Genomic DNA, 15,408 nt, shown 5'->3' on the forward strand with positions numbered 1-15,408 from the left:
CAACCAAGTTGCTGGCGATATCATCCTGGCGGGTTCCCGGGAGAAGCTCAAGCAAGCGGATCGAGGCGGTGCCGCCAGTGATAGCGGTGTACTCGTATGGCCCACTGATAATTTCGTTCCTAGTGCGATCCTAGTCAGGCGGCTTCCAGTCAGAACCACGGCGAGTTGACTAGAAGGGTTGAGACAAACTGGTAAGGTCCCTTGTGCGGGGTTGTCCTCCTCAATGCTGTTCTTCCCCTGGGTCAGCCTTTCAAAGGTTCTCTCTACTTGCTTCCACACACGATATGACATGATGATTAAGCAGTGAGTGTTGCGCCGGTTGTTACAAGATACACAGAAAGGAAGGGATTTATGAGGAAGGGAAAAAATCGTGTCAGCTTGATCCTGGTGCTTTATGCACGGCACGGGCCACGGTCACTGATCGACGAGATTCGCGAGGTCGCTAGTTCTTGAACGTCTGACCAATTAGCAAAGACTATTTGAGACTGAAACCATGCTGTAGTAAATTGTTGATGGTGATTGGGCACTTGCGGCCTATCGCCGATGCTCGCAGTGAGTCACGTGGGAGGTCTACTGGCAACCTTCCTTCTCACAAAGCCATAACATGAACTCAATACCGTGATGAGTCTCTCTTCATAATCCTTGCTGTTTTCCTTCAATATCTATGCCACAAGAGCGTGGTGTCTCGTCCACCAGCAACGACGCGACTCCCAATCCAACCTCAGTCAACCCCCAACGGCCTCCCATGCGTGCAGCCACCCCATCTCAGCAAGCCCTTCGGGGTAAAATCATCGTTCTAAACGGCTTCCCAGGCACTGGAAAACTCCCAATTCTCAAAAAGGTCAAGGAGCTACTGCCCACCGAGACGGCATGCCTTCTAGACAACCACCTGCTTATCGATCCCGTGGCCGCAGTCATCCCCGGCCGAAGCCAAGAGCACCATGAACTGCGTCGCAAGATTCGGGCGCCAATCTTTGAAAAGCTTCAGGAGCGTGCACAAAAAGGCCATACCATCCTCATGACGGCTTGCCTGGTTGAGGATGACGAAAGAGACGCCAGCGTCCTCCAAGAGCACCTCGACATGGCACACGAAGCTGACGTGCCCATCTTCTGGATAAACGTGCACTGCAGTCAGGAGATATTGCAACAGCGTGTCGCGAGCATTGAGCGATGCTCGGGGACCAAAACGAAGCTAACGGACCCGACCCTTGCCTGCGACCTGGTGGATAAGCACCGTCTTATTAAGCCACACAAGACCGACAACAGCATGGAAGGATTATTGTTTGCAACATTGGACGTCAGTGGATCCGTGGAGCTCTCCGTCAGTGGCCTAATGAGAATCATCAAGCTTCCATAGAGCGTCATGACAGGTCGGATGTATTTCGGAGGGGGTTTTTGCAGCAATCATCTGCAGTTCTGCAGGTCAGTTGCAGGCATCACGTATGCAATACCACACATTTGAAACATGAAATGCAAAGTCAAGGTGTTCTGAGTAAGAATTTATGGCGAAAGCACAAATGAAAATTTGGGTGCTCCTATTTAACACGCCGCCAGTTGACGTACGTCACATGGGATATTTTATCTGGACTTGATGGAACAAACAGAATTAAATCTCATTTTCATTATTAAGTCGACTCTCTACTGGTAATAGATTCCTTTCCTGGGTAAATCTTGACCGTCATTGCCAAAACCCAGTGTTGATTCACAAGCATTTTGATCACTGCACGGGGGCTACCCTATGCTTAAGGAGTTGTCCTGTTTCTCAGCACCGCCATCAAAAACAGATGAGGTTGACATTGCTCCGAGGCATTTATTAAAAAAAGGAAGATGTTTTTTTAGAATTTGCTACTTGTCAGCCAAGTTAGGTTGATAACTGACTGGTCACATAGACTCGGGGAGGCGCGGAGAGAGAGGACCTCAGCCAACGTCTGCATGAAAGCAACAAGACTGCCTAAGAGAGAAATCTAGGAAACTTTGGCCTCTTTGCACCATTCTAAGACATTTCGCTAGAATAAAGAGAAGCCCAAATAGTCCCGTGCAGCCAGGTGTTGACCTTATTCCCCCCAGTTAGCTGAAGAACGACTAAACGCTGATCTAGGCCAACGGAAAGACGAAACTCTAGTGCCGTGCTATTAGCAAGATGCACATAGGTCACAATGTGTTGCAACGCTGTTTGACACCCAATGCCTATCTATCCTCACCAGTCGCCACAATACGAGACAATGATACTTGAAGTTGCGTCGAAGCTGCCGAGCCTGCGTTACAACCCCACAAGGATTCATGAGATCCATACTTAGTTAGGGGCCGGGGTCTAATGGAGATGACCCGATCCAATGAAGAACACACGGGCCAGGACAGGCATTGCACGTTTTTTCCCTGCTCTGCTGCGTGTTTTTGAACGTGCACGATGCCTCCACTGCGGCCACGATGATCGAGATTCTTCCGTGGCCTGGGCCTCTAGCTTGGCACACACCCATGAGCACGAGAATCCGTACGGTATCTCGTCCAAGAGATAGAGGACGACAGGCTGGGTAGTTATAGGACGCGTAATATTGTTGATAAGGTCTCAATTGAGAAGGTGCCAAGTCGCCTAAGGCCATTCGATAACAAACTTTGTCCCTCGGCCCGCCTCGCGACCCAATTCTCGGGTTCGCCTACGAGCAATGGGTCAAAAACAATGGATACAAACACCCACAGCCAACATCGGCAATTCTCAGTCGCGTGCGTGCGTGGCCTGCAGCGGCACTTGCAATTGCCGAGGTAGCCACAGCGATCAATCCATGACACGCATATTGATCTGATCTGTATTTCGTCAACTTCAGCAGACAAAAAGACTCATATGAGCAGGGGACTCTGACCTGCGTGGTTCAATCTGTCTGGCGCGCCGAGTTGATAAGCACAGCAACCTAATTGGCCAACCCCCAAGTCAAGCTAGACCCAGCATCTCCACGACACCTCCATCAACTCGCGGCTCCGGGAAATCTGACAAAGGCCTTAGTCGAAAGTCGCTTAGACACGAAAGGATGGAGCTTCGGCTACAGCGGGAAAGAAGAGACCTGTCACATCCATTTCCCCGTGCAGGTAAACGTGGGCTTAATCTCCGCTGCGCATGATTCAGCAGACGCCAAAAGGAAAAACCTGGGCGCCACACACACTTCGCCCAGCCGTTAGCGAGCCCTCCATACCAATCCTCACAAACCTGCCAAGAATCCCACCAGCCATGTGCCAGATCGTAAACCACCCGCAGTCCAGAACCTCTCCCCTTGTCAACCGGGGGACACATCCTGCTGAAAACCCCCCTTGCAAGCCACATCAGCCCGCTTTGACACTGACGTCTCCCCTTTCCCACTTCCGCGTCTTCCAATTCGACGAACCAAGAAAAAGAACCATGAATCCGAGCGCGATCCCAGGGTTTCAGCTCGAGATGTTGGCAGAGCTAACCGAGACGAGCTTCCCAGTTACGTCCGTGCGAGAGAGGGGATGTCCTCACCTAAGAAACGCCACCACACGAAACGTGGTGAGCTTCTCATGTTGATGGATTGTGCGTGACGAAGGAGCCCTTGTTCCCTTTTCGTTGCGGCCAGTCGCGTGCATGAATTGTCAGGCGTGGCGCGCATAAGGGGCTTGTCAGTCCCTGCTACGTGGATATGAAGCTGCTGATAAATAGTCATGGGCTCTCCTGTTCAAGGAGGGGTCAGCTTTGACTACTTTACTCCGTCTTATCACTCTGTTCTCTCTTTTAGGTACCTACCTTAATAGCTTACTCTGGTCTACCTCCTCACCTCAACAATGTCGACTGAAATGGAACATATCGACCGCAAATCACTCTACACGAGCCTCGAAGCTCGAATCGACTACCTCCACAAGTTCCTCGACTTCGATGATCGTACGCCTCCCTCAAACCCCACCCCCAAAAATAATCCCTGTTGACCCATCGTAGGAGATCTGGAAGCACTGGCCTTCGGGTCCAAGTTCGTCAAGGACCTAATCCCGGCCGTTGTGCACATCGTCTACAGAAAGCTCCTCCAGTTCGACATTACGGCCCGAGCGTTCGAGATTAGAGATACCACATCAGAGGCGCCGTTGCAGAGTGTCTTGGACGATAATAGCCCTGAGCTTCAAGAGAGAAAGAACTTTTTGAACTCGTACCTCACAAAGATCTGCTCGGACCAGTCCAAGATGGCTTTCTGGGAGTACTTAGACAACGTTGGGTGAGTAACAGCACGACCCCATCTGCAACTATCTGTGTTTCCTTCTCTAACAGCTGCCCTACAGCGCCATGCACGTCGGTCTACGAAGAAGCAAGCCCCTCCGCGTCGAATACATCCACATCAGCGCCACCCTCTGCGTGATACAACACGTCCTCACCGAGTCGATCCTCTCCCACAGCGTCCTCCCCATGTCCCGCCGAGTCGCAATGGTCAAGGCCCTAAGCAAAGTCATCTGGATCCAGAACGACCTCTTTGCCAAGTGGTGCGTCCGAGACGGCGAAGAGTTCACTGGAGGTCCTGCAGCAGCGGCGAGGGCGGATCAACTTGCTTCCGCAGGCGATGTTCCTTTGAAGGAATCTGCTGTTTCGACTTGTCCTTTTAGTGGAATGACTAGCGGTGTTCAGAGCTAGGTAAAGGAGACTTGTTATTTATTGATGGGAATGAACTTTTCTGGTTGTTTACTGGTGTCTTGGGCAATACAGGACCCTGATTAGAATGTCAATGATAATGTACTTTTACTTGATGCAATACGCAAATTGAGAACAGAAAGCTCGCCTGTAGGCGATGAACTCGAGTACTTCTTAGATTGCAGTGCTATGGGCATGAGTTCAGTGGCAGCACTCCTTAAAAACCAATCGTCGTTACTCTTGTGCCTAGTATCGTCTCTGATGGTGTCAGCTACAGATCAGTGGTGCTCGCTTTCTGGCGGCTACAATGAGCCTTCCATTTCACACCCAAGTTAGAGACACGACTCGATTTTATCTTCATCACAGCTCTAAGGCCTCATTTCAGTAAGTGGTGACGCTTAGTTAGTTAACGCATTCCCTTCAGCATCGGGATAAAATATTGTCATGTACTGATGACTACGTTCTTTGATATTGAGCTCATGCCTTCTTTTAAAGACGTCAGTGGTAAACACAAAAATGCCGGGGTTTAATGCTGGTGTGTGCCAGTGACTGTGGTCTTTGTTAGTATAGTCGATGGCTTCTTCGGTAGATGTCGCCAACCTCACAACGGAGTAAGTGAGTATCATCCGCGACCAATTTGGGGTTATATACGAGATTATTATTTCTAGTAAACCATTTTGGCCACTACCTGAGCATTAGCACCGCGAGCGAAAGATTGTTGCCTTCTAGAGCTCACAAGGCCACCCGGGTATGATAAATCGACAACTTGCAACCGTGAGACCAAGGCAGGCTAGCTATCCATGGCCAAATCCGTTTAACAAACCTATCAACATCAAGATATTCTCTTTATCTGAAATACCTTCTCTATTATTAGCCAGCAATTCAATCAAGGGAGTAGGTGATAAATCGTTGCTTTAGCCCGCCGGGTGTGGTCTTGTGTAACCACTGCGGCATTAGGCAAAAGAGATCGCCGCCTAAGAGGTACATTCCTGTCAGGGCTGACAAGTACCTCGATGTACCTCACCACCCTAGCCAAATTGCTTTTGCGGAATTCAATGTCCAGCTGTCAAGCTAACCACAAACAAACAAAAAAGCAAACTCTACCCCGGATCGACCTGTCAAAATGTCTCATAGTAAGCACCAATCATGTTCAACTTCTAGATATAGAGTTATAGTACAATGCAGATCATATCAAGATTCAGTCATTGCAGTGAACCGAAACCAAGCAACTCCAACCTTCTATCCTTACAGCTTTACTTTATGGGGTATCCTTCAAAACCGCGTCAATCTCTCTCTTGAAAGTCTCAATGATAACTCTTCGGTTCAACTTCTGTGTGGCAGTCACAAGGCCCTACAAGTATGTCAGTATTTTGTATTTCAGGAGAAACGATTTCAAACTCACGCTGTGAGGAGTCCACTCGTCATGAGTGAGGACAACGCCTGCAACAAGCTCCATCGCAGCAAGGCCACCGCGCTTTCCTGTAGAACGGAGATCTTCCAAGACTGCTTCCTTGACTCTGGCGTCGTGATACATGTCATGCTCGTCCACGCCCAAACCCTCTGCAATTGACATGAGGGCCTTGACCTCAGGCATGATAACCGCGATGGGACGGGAATGAGCCGGGTCAGCGTGGACCATGACATTGATAACAGTCCGAGCACCGCGGTAGATAGACTCCAGCTTTTCAAGAGCAATGTACTCTCCGCCTTGTAGCTTGATGAGGTTCTTGATGCGATCGATGACCCGCAAATGACCATCGGCATCAAACTCGCCAACATCGCCTGTCTTGAACCAGCCATCCGGAGTTATAGCCTTTTCCGTCTCTTCTGGGTTGTTATAGTAACCCTTCATGAGGGACGTTCCCCGGGCCCAAATTTCACCCTGGGGCACCTTGGCATCAGTAGAGTATCCAAATTCAGGGACAGAAACCAGTTTTATCTCGAGGGAGCCTGCAACCGGGCCAAGAGTGTCGAGTGAGAACTCTAGAGGCGAGCCCAGGGCACCACAGGCGCATGTTTCAGTAAGACCATACCCGATGATCATGGGCGCGATAACGTGAGATATAACGTGTTTGGTCCCCTCAGCAATTCCGCTTGCTCCGTTAACAGTGAACCGGACCCGTCCACCAGCCAAATCTCTGACCTTGCCAAAGATGATCTTGTCAAAGATGTTGGCTCCCGGCAATCCGTACCTCGACATGAAGCTCTTAAAGTTCAAAGCGGCCCAAAATACATTCTTGAGTAGAGGACTCGCCTCCAGTTTCGCGTTGATGCCCTTCCGGATGGTTTCCCAGACTTGCGGGACGCCCATCATGATGGTAGGTCCCAGTTCCTTCATGTCTCCTGCACAGTTTCTGGTTGAGACATCGGACAATGTTCTGGGACTTCCATAACCGAGATTGCCGCCGATGAAAATTGCCAAGTTCTCGACGGTTAACTCGAAGATGTGGGCCAGTGGTAAGTAGCAGAGCAGGATGTCGCGATAGCTGACGACTTCATCCACGGCAGAATAGATTCCGGCAACTAAACTCAGAGTTAGCAAATTCCGTTTACTTACCCACGGAAAAAAAAAAATTGGAAAATCAGGTCGCGAGGGAGTAGCGTACCTCCTGCAACGAGGACCTCATGTGTGATACAGGCACCTTTCGGGGGCCCAGCAGAACCCGATGTGTACATGATGCAAAACAAATCAGTCGGCTTAGCCGGAACAGGATCAACCATATTATTCTCGCCTAGACTTCGCAGCTGCGAGACAGTCAAGACTTTGAACTCTGGGTTCGCGGCCGCAAAGTTCTCCATATCGTTTGGATGGCCAAAGATGCAGGCATCGTTGACAATGACGGTCTTGACGTTTGACTTTTTCAGAGGGTTCGTAGCGATTTTGAGAAGGTGAGGATCGATGAAGATGGCGTCGGATTGGGTTTGCACGAGCGTGTGTTGGAATCCCTCTTCTCCGAGGGTGTCGTAGGCCGTGACGATGGAGATGGATTGAGAAGCGCAAGCGTGCGACATGGCGAGCCAATTCATACTGTAGTTAAACGATCAGATACCAGTCATACCAAGGGCCTCATGCGCAAACAATAGCAGAAAGCAGATCAAAATGCTTACCTCGTCGCACCAAAGAAATGCAGCTTCTGGGCCGGCGACAAGCCCAGCTTGCGCAGCCCAGACCCCAATTGCAGCACAAGCGTCTCATACTCCTTGAAAGTAATGAACGAATATCCAGAAAGCTCGAAATACTGCCACTTCTTCTCAACCTCTTTAGTCTGCCCGTCCACCTTCTTCTGCTTCACCGTCTTGACCTCCTCATGAAGCTCAATCAGCTTCCTCGACCCGATACCTCCGCGGTCGGGGTACACGCGCGCGCTTCGCTGAACAATGTCAAAAACGGTATTGACACCCTCTGCAGGTCGCGCGATGAGGCCATCTTTCGCTTTTGGGCTTCGTCGGGGGATGGTCTCGCCGGGGACCTTCTCATATCCGGGCGACTCGATGGTGAAGGGCGGCTTGTGAACCTGGCGTAGAGGTAGCACACCCGTTGGGTATGGGACGTTGTGCGTATCCGTATCCATCGTGGAATGATATGATTGGATAGACTAGGCTATGTCAAGCGTCTGCAGATCGAGTGGTAGCGACAGCGGTTACAGTAGCCGGCACATGCAAAACGGCACGAAGCGACAGCCATCCCAGAGATATATCCTCTCGGGAAACAGCAACGTCATCTCTTTTTAACTTGTGCTTAACACGTGTGTGTCCCCATGGACCCTGGATGCCTCGGCTTCGCCACTACAGGGGGGGTCCCGGACAGAAAACGGTCCCTGTGGGTAACATCAGGCGCCAACAGGTGCAGAAGGCCCGTCTCCATTCTCACCTCAGCCCCGTTGTTTATCGTTTGCGCAGAGGCATTTCTAAGCGCTGTCACGGGCTTTGTACGGTTTCCGCGGGAAGTACGGAAGCACGGAGTACTTGGAACGGGATATGCAGCTACTCCGTGCAAGGGGGTTTGCGATCCAATCGCAAAAGGAGATCCCATCTGAGCCAAGAGCCTCAGCCTCAACTGAACGCAAGCAGCTGACCAACAACGCGTAGGTAGTGACGCCAAACGAAAGGTGCTGACATGCGGATGCGGAGTTTGCATCGGGAATCAGTTGAGATTCTGGGGATTTATTCCCTGCAAGTCCAATAGCATCCCGACGTGAGATCTGACAAGGCCGCCTTAAGCAGTTAACAAGCTGCTTCTGAGCACCGGGGAACCTTATATCAACGGTTAACGACGTCGTTGATATTCACATGCATTTTAAACGGCATTGAACGAAAAAATGTCACGAGCTTTTTGTTTCCGCGGCGCTCAGACGGGAAATTTCAGGAAATGACATAGAAACGCCAAGATTCTCCCCTGGACATGTCAGGCCAGCTAAGTGGATAGCGTCTCGAAGCCACTGCTGACATGCTGCGTCTGAAGGGCACTCTAAAAAGGTAAAAAGGAGTTCATTGCATCTGAAGAACAAGGCTTCATCTCCGACGGTGCATTCACTGCATTTACAGGGTAGCTTACGACTCTGGCCACGTACAGCACAACTTCAGAGCGAGAGCGAGAGGACACGAGACAACAACTCTCGACTTGCATGTGATACTGACAAGGAAAATCAAGACCCCACCAAACTAAAATAGCAAGAGTCGACATGGATCAAGAGGTCATTCCAACGATTGAGGCTCATGGTGTCTGTCACTGTTTGAAGGCCCCGGGGAGGTTTTGCTAAGCCCCATAATAACCCCAGTCAGCCAATCACAGATAGGCGCGCAAACCTGAGGCTCCAAACACGAATTGCCCATTTCCTTAGTAATTCGCAACCTCAGGCAGAACAATTTAATCCATCTCATCTCATCTCATCTCCTACAAAAAAACCACGGCATGAAGAAGTCGATAGCCTGCGGCGCATGTCGTTCCTCCAAGCGTAAAGTACCATGCGACAGCCCTCTCTCCAATCCCTCCCTTCCCATCACTCTTGGCTGATGGCGCCGTAGTGCATCCACTCGGGCGGGCCACCCTGCAGTCGATGCCGCGACCGCGGTGATGAGTGCATCTTCCCTCCCAAGGGCACCTCCTTCATCTTTCGACGGAGTCGTCTTGAGCGTCATGGACGTGAGCATGAGAGTGCTTCACAGTTGGCTGTTAGGGGTCAGGCTCGCTCGGAAGAGTGGCTGGCTGCTCGGTCAAAGACGTTGGCTGCAGTGGACGCCTTTGAGTTTCTCACCGACGAGGTCAAGAACAGCTATCTACGGTGTTCTTACAAGTGGTCTTTTCACCATATACCCAATCTTCTCATTGGAATACGTGAGAAGACGTTAGATCCTCTGCTTGTTTGGGCTATGCTGGCCATCACGGTGAGGTGCGCTCTCAATGCCCAAGTCAATTGTCCCTCACTCACCACATCAATACAGGTTTTCACAGGCCGCCCCTCCAGGCTACTCTAGCCAGGTCGAGGCCAGCAACACGTTTGCTACTCATGCCAGATCAATGGTATTGTCATTAGTGGACCAACCGACTGTCCACCGAGCTCAGGTCCTACTCATGCTGACCGGCCATTCCTGGGGCGCCGGTGAGGGCAGACGGGCGTGGGTGTACCTGGGCATGGCCGTCAGAATGGCTCAAGTATTAGGTCTCTTTGAAGAACCGACATCTGTAACGACCCGCGACGACTTCATCACCGCTGAGGAGAGACGGCGCACAGCATGGACCTGCTTCCTAATGGATAGCCTCCTCAGCGGAGGTAAAGGCCGAGATAGGATGCTCTCGGCCGACAAGATGCGGATACAACTTCCCTGCGAGTCCGACAGCTTCAACTTTGGAGAACTGGTCATCTGCGAGAAGTTAGACGGCTCTTTGCCCGAAGGACCCCGGTTGGGCGAGCAAGGGAACCTCGGCATCGTCGCATATAGCATGAGGGCCGCCGATATATGGGGTGCCGTTGCGAAATGGGCCTGTACACCACATGACAACAATCAACCACCCTGGCAGCCTCAATCCGACTTTCAGTACCTGCTCTCGCGGCTAAATGTGTGGAAGGACTCGTTGCCCAAGCGGTTACAATACGAGCTGTTTCTGCTAAGGGCACATAGCGTGTCCAACCAGGGTCAGGCGTACTGCTACATGCACTGCATCTACTTTATGAGCGTCATCTTCCTCTACCGGTCATATCTCCCCGAGGTGGAGATGCAAAAGGCGAGAGTAGGCGATCAAGAGTGGGATCAATGGTCAGCGTGGTCGAGCAAGGAGTTAGTCGAGGTGGCCGAACAGGTCTGTGAGATGCTCCAGGAGATGCGTGCTTTTGGCCTCTACTTTCTACGGGGTCTGGTTCCGTGGATTGGCTTTACCATCTACACAGCGGTAGGGACGATGTTGTACTTCTACCACTTCCCAAATCCTGGCGATACACCTCATCAGATTGAGCGGAGGCGTGAACACATCGTTGAGGGATTGCTGTTTCTCAAAGATATGCGACAAGCGTGGCCTATGGCAGATACCTGGGTGAGTCCTCCCTCTCATATTCATGCGAGCTTCACTAACACCAGTACCAGCGAGAAAAGATCAAGGCGATGCAGATATTCTACACCAACATCAAAGCCGAAGGAGACCAAGCAGTAACACCAAGTGAGAGGAGAGAAATGCGAAACGCAATCATCGACTACGGAGCCTTACAGCCCGATCCTGTCCGACAACCCGACTCCGAGAGCAACGACGAGCAGGTGGGTTCATCCTCCGAAGCCTTTACGCAGCTACCAACAAGACCCAAGAGCGCGACAGACGGCGAAAACGATGCCACGCCGACTGCCGTGGACTTTGCGCCAGATCAGCTCAACTTTATCGCGCCAGCCGACATTGACCTATTTGACACCAACTTTGAGTTTGGAAGCAACATGCATGCGACATTTGCGGATGCAACACAGGGTTTCTGGGAGAGCTTTCCCGGAAGCATGGACATGGGAGGTGAATAGAGAGGGTATTCTTCCCGAGCGGGTTCAAGCCCAACATGCCAAGCTGCGAATTTACGCATTTGGATAAAGAGAGGGCGGAATTGATGCTGGATAACCCGACGTGCAAGGCAAGGCAATGGAGTCAGTAGAAGCACGACATTGGTCAGTCAGAGGTCAAGATCTGCAACTCTGCTGGCGCTAATCGTAAGACGAATCCCCTCTCCCCCCGCGTTTCCTGGTAAAGGTGAATTCAGGCTAAATGCCGTGACACGAACGAGGTTCCGTCCTCGGGGAGGATAAGTACTGAGTGATGGAGGAATCATGAAGATGAACGTGGAGTGATATTGGCATTTGAACTCCTCCTCTCCCTCACTTCTGTCACTTCTCTTGTTCTCATCTCTTACCTTTCCTTCAGCTCTCAGTCCCTCGTCAACATGCCTCTCGTCAGAAACCCCATCCTTCCCGGGTTCAACCCCGACCCCTCAATCCTCAGAGTCGGCTCCGACTACTACGTAGCAACATCAACATTCGAGTGGTTCCCCGGAGTCCAGATCCACCACTCCAAAGATCTCGCAAACTGGACGTTGGCCGTCCGTCCTCTCACCCGCAAGAGTCAGCTCGACATGCGCGGCGATCCAGACAGCTGCGGTGTCTGGGCTCCCTGTCTAACTCATGATGGTGAAAAGTTCTGGCTTGTGTATACGGATGTGAAGCGAAAGGATGGGTCTTTCAAGGATACGCACAACTACATCGTCAGTGCCCCGGCTATTGAAGGACCGTGGTCTGATCCTGTTTATGCCAACTCGTCTGGCTTTGATCCTTCACTGTTTCACGATGAGGATGGTCGCAAGTGGTTCAGCAACATGACCTGGGACCACCGCGCCCGTCCACTCTTGTTCGCTGGTATCATGCTCCAAGAGTTTGACCCAAAAGCAGGCAAACTCGTTGGTCCACGGAAGAATGTCTACCAGGGAACAGACCTCAAGTTCGTCGAGGGACCTCACATGTACAAGCGCAACGGGTGGTATTACATGTTGACAGCCGAAGGAGGAACGGGGTACAACCACGCCGTCACGCTTGCACGGTCTCGAAACATTTGGGGACCTTACGAGGATCACCCTCAGAAGCACATTCTCACGTCCAAGGACACTCCGAACGTTGCGTTGCAGAGGGCTGGGCACGGCGACATCGTGGATACACCTGATGGCAAGACTTATATCGTGCACCTCACTGGACGGCCAATTGGTCAGAAGCGTCGGTGCGTGTTGGGACGAGAGACGGGGATCCAAGAAGCATACTGGGGTGATGACGACTGGCTCTATGTCAAGAATGGACCTGTCCCAAGCCTTTTCGTTGATCTCCCCGCTGCACGAGACGACACAGCATACTGGGCTGAACAGCGATACACGTTTGAGAATGGTCTTCACCAAGACTTTCAGTGGCTGCGAACACCCGAGCCAGATCGCATCTTCTCAATCGCCGACGGCAAGCTAACCTTGATCGGTCGCGAGTCAATTGGATCTTGGTTTGAACAGTCTCTGGTAGCAAGGCGACAGACACACTTCTCATGCGACGCCGAGACAGTCATCGATTTTTCACCAGAGGACGAGCGTCAATTTGCAGGTCTCACAGCCTATTACTCTCGCTACAACTTCTTCTACCTTACCGTCACAGCACACTCGGACGGCCAGAGAGAGCTTTCCATCATGAGCTCAGAAGACTCATCTCCCCTCGGAAAGCTGGAACCTCAAAAGGCAGAGCCGGTTAAGCTCCCCAACGAGGGCAAGGTGAAGCTGGCTCTGTCTATCCGCATGAGCAAGCTTCAGTTCTACTATGCCCTCGAGGGCGACGAACTGAAAGAGTACGGTCCCGTCCTGGATGCGTCGATCCTGTCGGATGAGTGCGGTGGACATGTAGGAGACGGGAGCTTCACGGGTTCGTTCCTAGGTGTGGCGTGCTCGGACTTGAATGGTCTTGGGATAAAGGCCAAGTTTGACTACTTTGTGTACCGACCTGTCCACCACGAGTTGGACCGCTACGAGATTTAAACACTTAAGACAGGGACATAACATGAAATCACTTAATGGCATTTGTCAAGGTATCTATGAGTACAGAATCGAAAACGGCTCCAGTGCATTCCCGCCACTTAATGGCATTCCTAGCACTTCTTGAGGCCAAAAGCCTCCTTGGCAAGGTTAATAGACTTGATGCGAGGCTCATCAATCGTGACACCCACGCAATCCATGTACTCCTTGAAACCCGCATCGATATCCTTTTGCAGAGACTTGCGCACGCTGGGCTCGCACTGAGTTGTCAAGAACCAAGGACCAGAGGCAAAGTTGTACTTGTCGTCGGTAACATCGTCGAGGAGGTCGCTGAGTGTGCTGTTGGAGGCGCCTTCGACGGTTTTGACGGCTCCCCACTTTTCCTTGAGCTCGGGGATGCTCTGGGCGTACAAGAGGTTGAACTTGGCCATCTGCATGTTGGCTGTTCCCTGCCCAGGTCGGCCGGGGAACGCGTTGCGCTTGTACTGAAAGTCGCCAGACTCGAAAGCCATGAGAGAAAGGACGGCGGCCATCTCCTTGACGTCATAGATGCCGTGGTCGTAGAAGCCCTGTGTGATGAAGGGGGCGGCCTGCTTGGCGGTGCGGCACTCGTCGTTCTTGGGATCGCACTTGACAGACTTGGGGGCTGCGTGCTCGATGATGGGAGCGGCGTAGAGAGGGCCGGCGAGGGAGAGGTTGGCGAAGCCGAGGAGGGCGGCGGCCGAGAGAGAAAGAAACTTCATCTTGTTCTTGTTGGTAGTGTATGTGTGTGTGTGGGTGTGGGTGTACGTTGATGTACGGGTATATGAACGCGTATGAGAGAGAAAAGACAGAATGGAAATGTACTGAAGACGTCGATCAACGGGTCGTCAGACAGTGTTTATAAGAAGGCTCTGAACAAAGAGAGTGATCAATGACAAACAGACACAGCCTGAACGTGGGGAAAGGTGAACAATGCAGGGCTCAGCCGCGAACAAGTAAAGGACAGGGAATGTAAGCGGGAACAGACAAGGAAGAGAGTGAATGGAGCCCGTTTGTAGGCTGTACCCAGTATGAGTCTGACAGAAAAAAAAAAGATGTCGATCAAAATCAGCCAGAGAAGAAGCCAAGCCTGACTCTTTATGCCACCCGAAAAAAACCCCTGAGTCAATTGATCATAAGGCAACGAAATGTTTCAAAACTCGCCTCTCTCAACGGCACAAACGGCACGGCAGAGGCTCTCGAGAGAAGCAGCTGAAGCGTCACCCACAACCAATGACGTCTCTCAATCGAGTGTCGAGAAACACATAGTGAAACGCACCCTGCTGCTGTAGCCCACGAAGGAGAACGAATCAGTCTTAGCGCTTACTGAGGGGGCAAGTGACCCCCTTGAAATCCTTCAAGCAGGCTCCCGATATTACAGGGGAATTTTTACAAGAGTCCGAGTTTCAAGCAAGTCCGAACATGTCAGCTTAACCTATTAATCGGCTCCAACACATAAAAATCAAGATCCCTGGGGTTGCAATCAAGCGCGCGTGGTCGCAGAAGAGGAAGCCCTCCCCAGCCCTGTTTGGGTACTGTACCCAGCCCACTCTAAGCGCGTGACAAGCCTCGGCTAAGAATGCATCCAGCCTTATTTTTTTTTACACCGCCACAAGTTAATCTTGCCCTGCGCCTCAGATTTGGGGTCAAAAGCCAAGCCGCAGATCTATACTTGGGACACATGCAACCTCGCGTAATCGTTGCCATTTTGAGATCTCACTGCCTTGACATCACAGCCTGACATTTTAA

General features: G+C 51.5%; 6 protein-coding genes across 6 annotated transcripts; 4 read left to right on the top strand and 2 right to left on the bottom strand.

The window, feature by feature from the left end:
• Positions 1-292: 292 nt before the first annotated feature.
• Positions 293-1,357, top strand: NECHADRAFT_79879 (uncharacterized protein; the record flags this gene model as incomplete). Its single annotated transcript, XM_003047862.1, has 3 exons — positions 293-303; positions 503-552; positions 675-1,357. The coding sequence occupies 3 exons, from the start codon at positions 293-295 to the stop codon at positions 1,355-1,357; spliced, it is 744 nt and encodes a 247-aa protein (XP_003047908.1).
• A 2,432-nt stretch (positions 1,358-3,789) lies between these two features.
• NECHADRAFT_39969 (uncharacterized protein) lies at positions 3,790-4,621 on the top strand (the record flags this gene model as incomplete). The annotated part of the gene is made up of 3 exons (XM_003047863.1): positions 3,790-3,886; positions 3,941-4,211; positions 4,276-4,621. The coding sequence occupies 3 exons, from the start codon at positions 3,790-3,792 to the stop codon at positions 4,619-4,621; spliced, it is 714 nt and encodes a 237-aa protein (XP_003047909.1).
• Positions 4,622-5,876: 1,255 nt separating this feature from the next.
• NECHADRAFT_68906 (uncharacterized protein) lies at positions 5,877-8,293 on the bottom strand (the record flags this gene model as incomplete). The annotated part of the gene is made up of 4 exons (XM_003048042.1): positions 7,727-8,293; positions 7,225-7,646; positions 6,021-7,111; positions 5,877-5,969 (listed from the first exon to the last, which is right to left on the bottom strand). The coding sequence occupies exons 1-4, from the start codon at positions 8,188-8,190 to the stop codon at positions 5,877-5,879; spliced, it is 2,070 nt and encodes a 689-aa protein (XP_003048088.1). The 5' UTR covers positions 8,191-8,293.
• Positions 8,294-9,530: 1,237 nt separating this feature from the next.
• NECHADRAFT_79882 (uncharacterized protein) lies at positions 9,531-11,614 on the top strand (the record flags this gene model as incomplete). Its single annotated transcript, XM_003047864.1, has 4 exons — positions 9,531-9,578; positions 9,644-10,008; positions 10,061-11,147; positions 11,198-11,614. The coding sequence occupies 4 exons, from the start codon at positions 9,531-9,533 to the stop codon at positions 11,612-11,614; spliced, it is 1,917 nt and encodes a 638-aa protein (XP_003047910.1).
• Positions 11,615-12,027: 413 nt separating this feature from the next.
• NECHADRAFT_40143 (glycoside hydrolase family 43) lies at positions 12,028-13,641 on the top strand (the record flags this gene model as incomplete). Its single annotated transcript, XM_003047865.1, has 1 exon — positions 12,028-13,641. One exon carries the CDS (start codon positions 12,028-12,030, stop codon positions 13,639-13,641), a length of 1,614 nt encoding a protein of 537 aa, XP_003047911.1.
• A 110-nt stretch (positions 13,642-13,751) lies between these two features.
• On the bottom strand, positions 13,752-14,381 carry NECHADRAFT_40304 (uncharacterized protein; the record flags this gene model as incomplete). Its single annotated transcript, XM_003048043.1, has 1 exon — positions 13,752-14,381. One exon carries the CDS (start codon positions 14,379-14,381, stop codon positions 13,752-13,754), a length of 630 nt encoding a protein of 209 aa, XP_003048089.1.
• Positions 14,382-15,408: the final 1,027 nt, after the last annotated feature.

The sequence above is a fragment of the Fusarium vanettenii genome (genome assembly GCF_000151355.1).
Source record: "Fusarium vanettenii 77-13-4 chromosome 5 genomic scaffold NECHAsca_12_chr5_2_0, whole genome shotgun sequence".
NCBI lineage: Eukaryota > Fungi > Ascomycota > Sordariomycetes > Hypocreales > Nectriaceae > Fusarium > Fusarium vanettenii.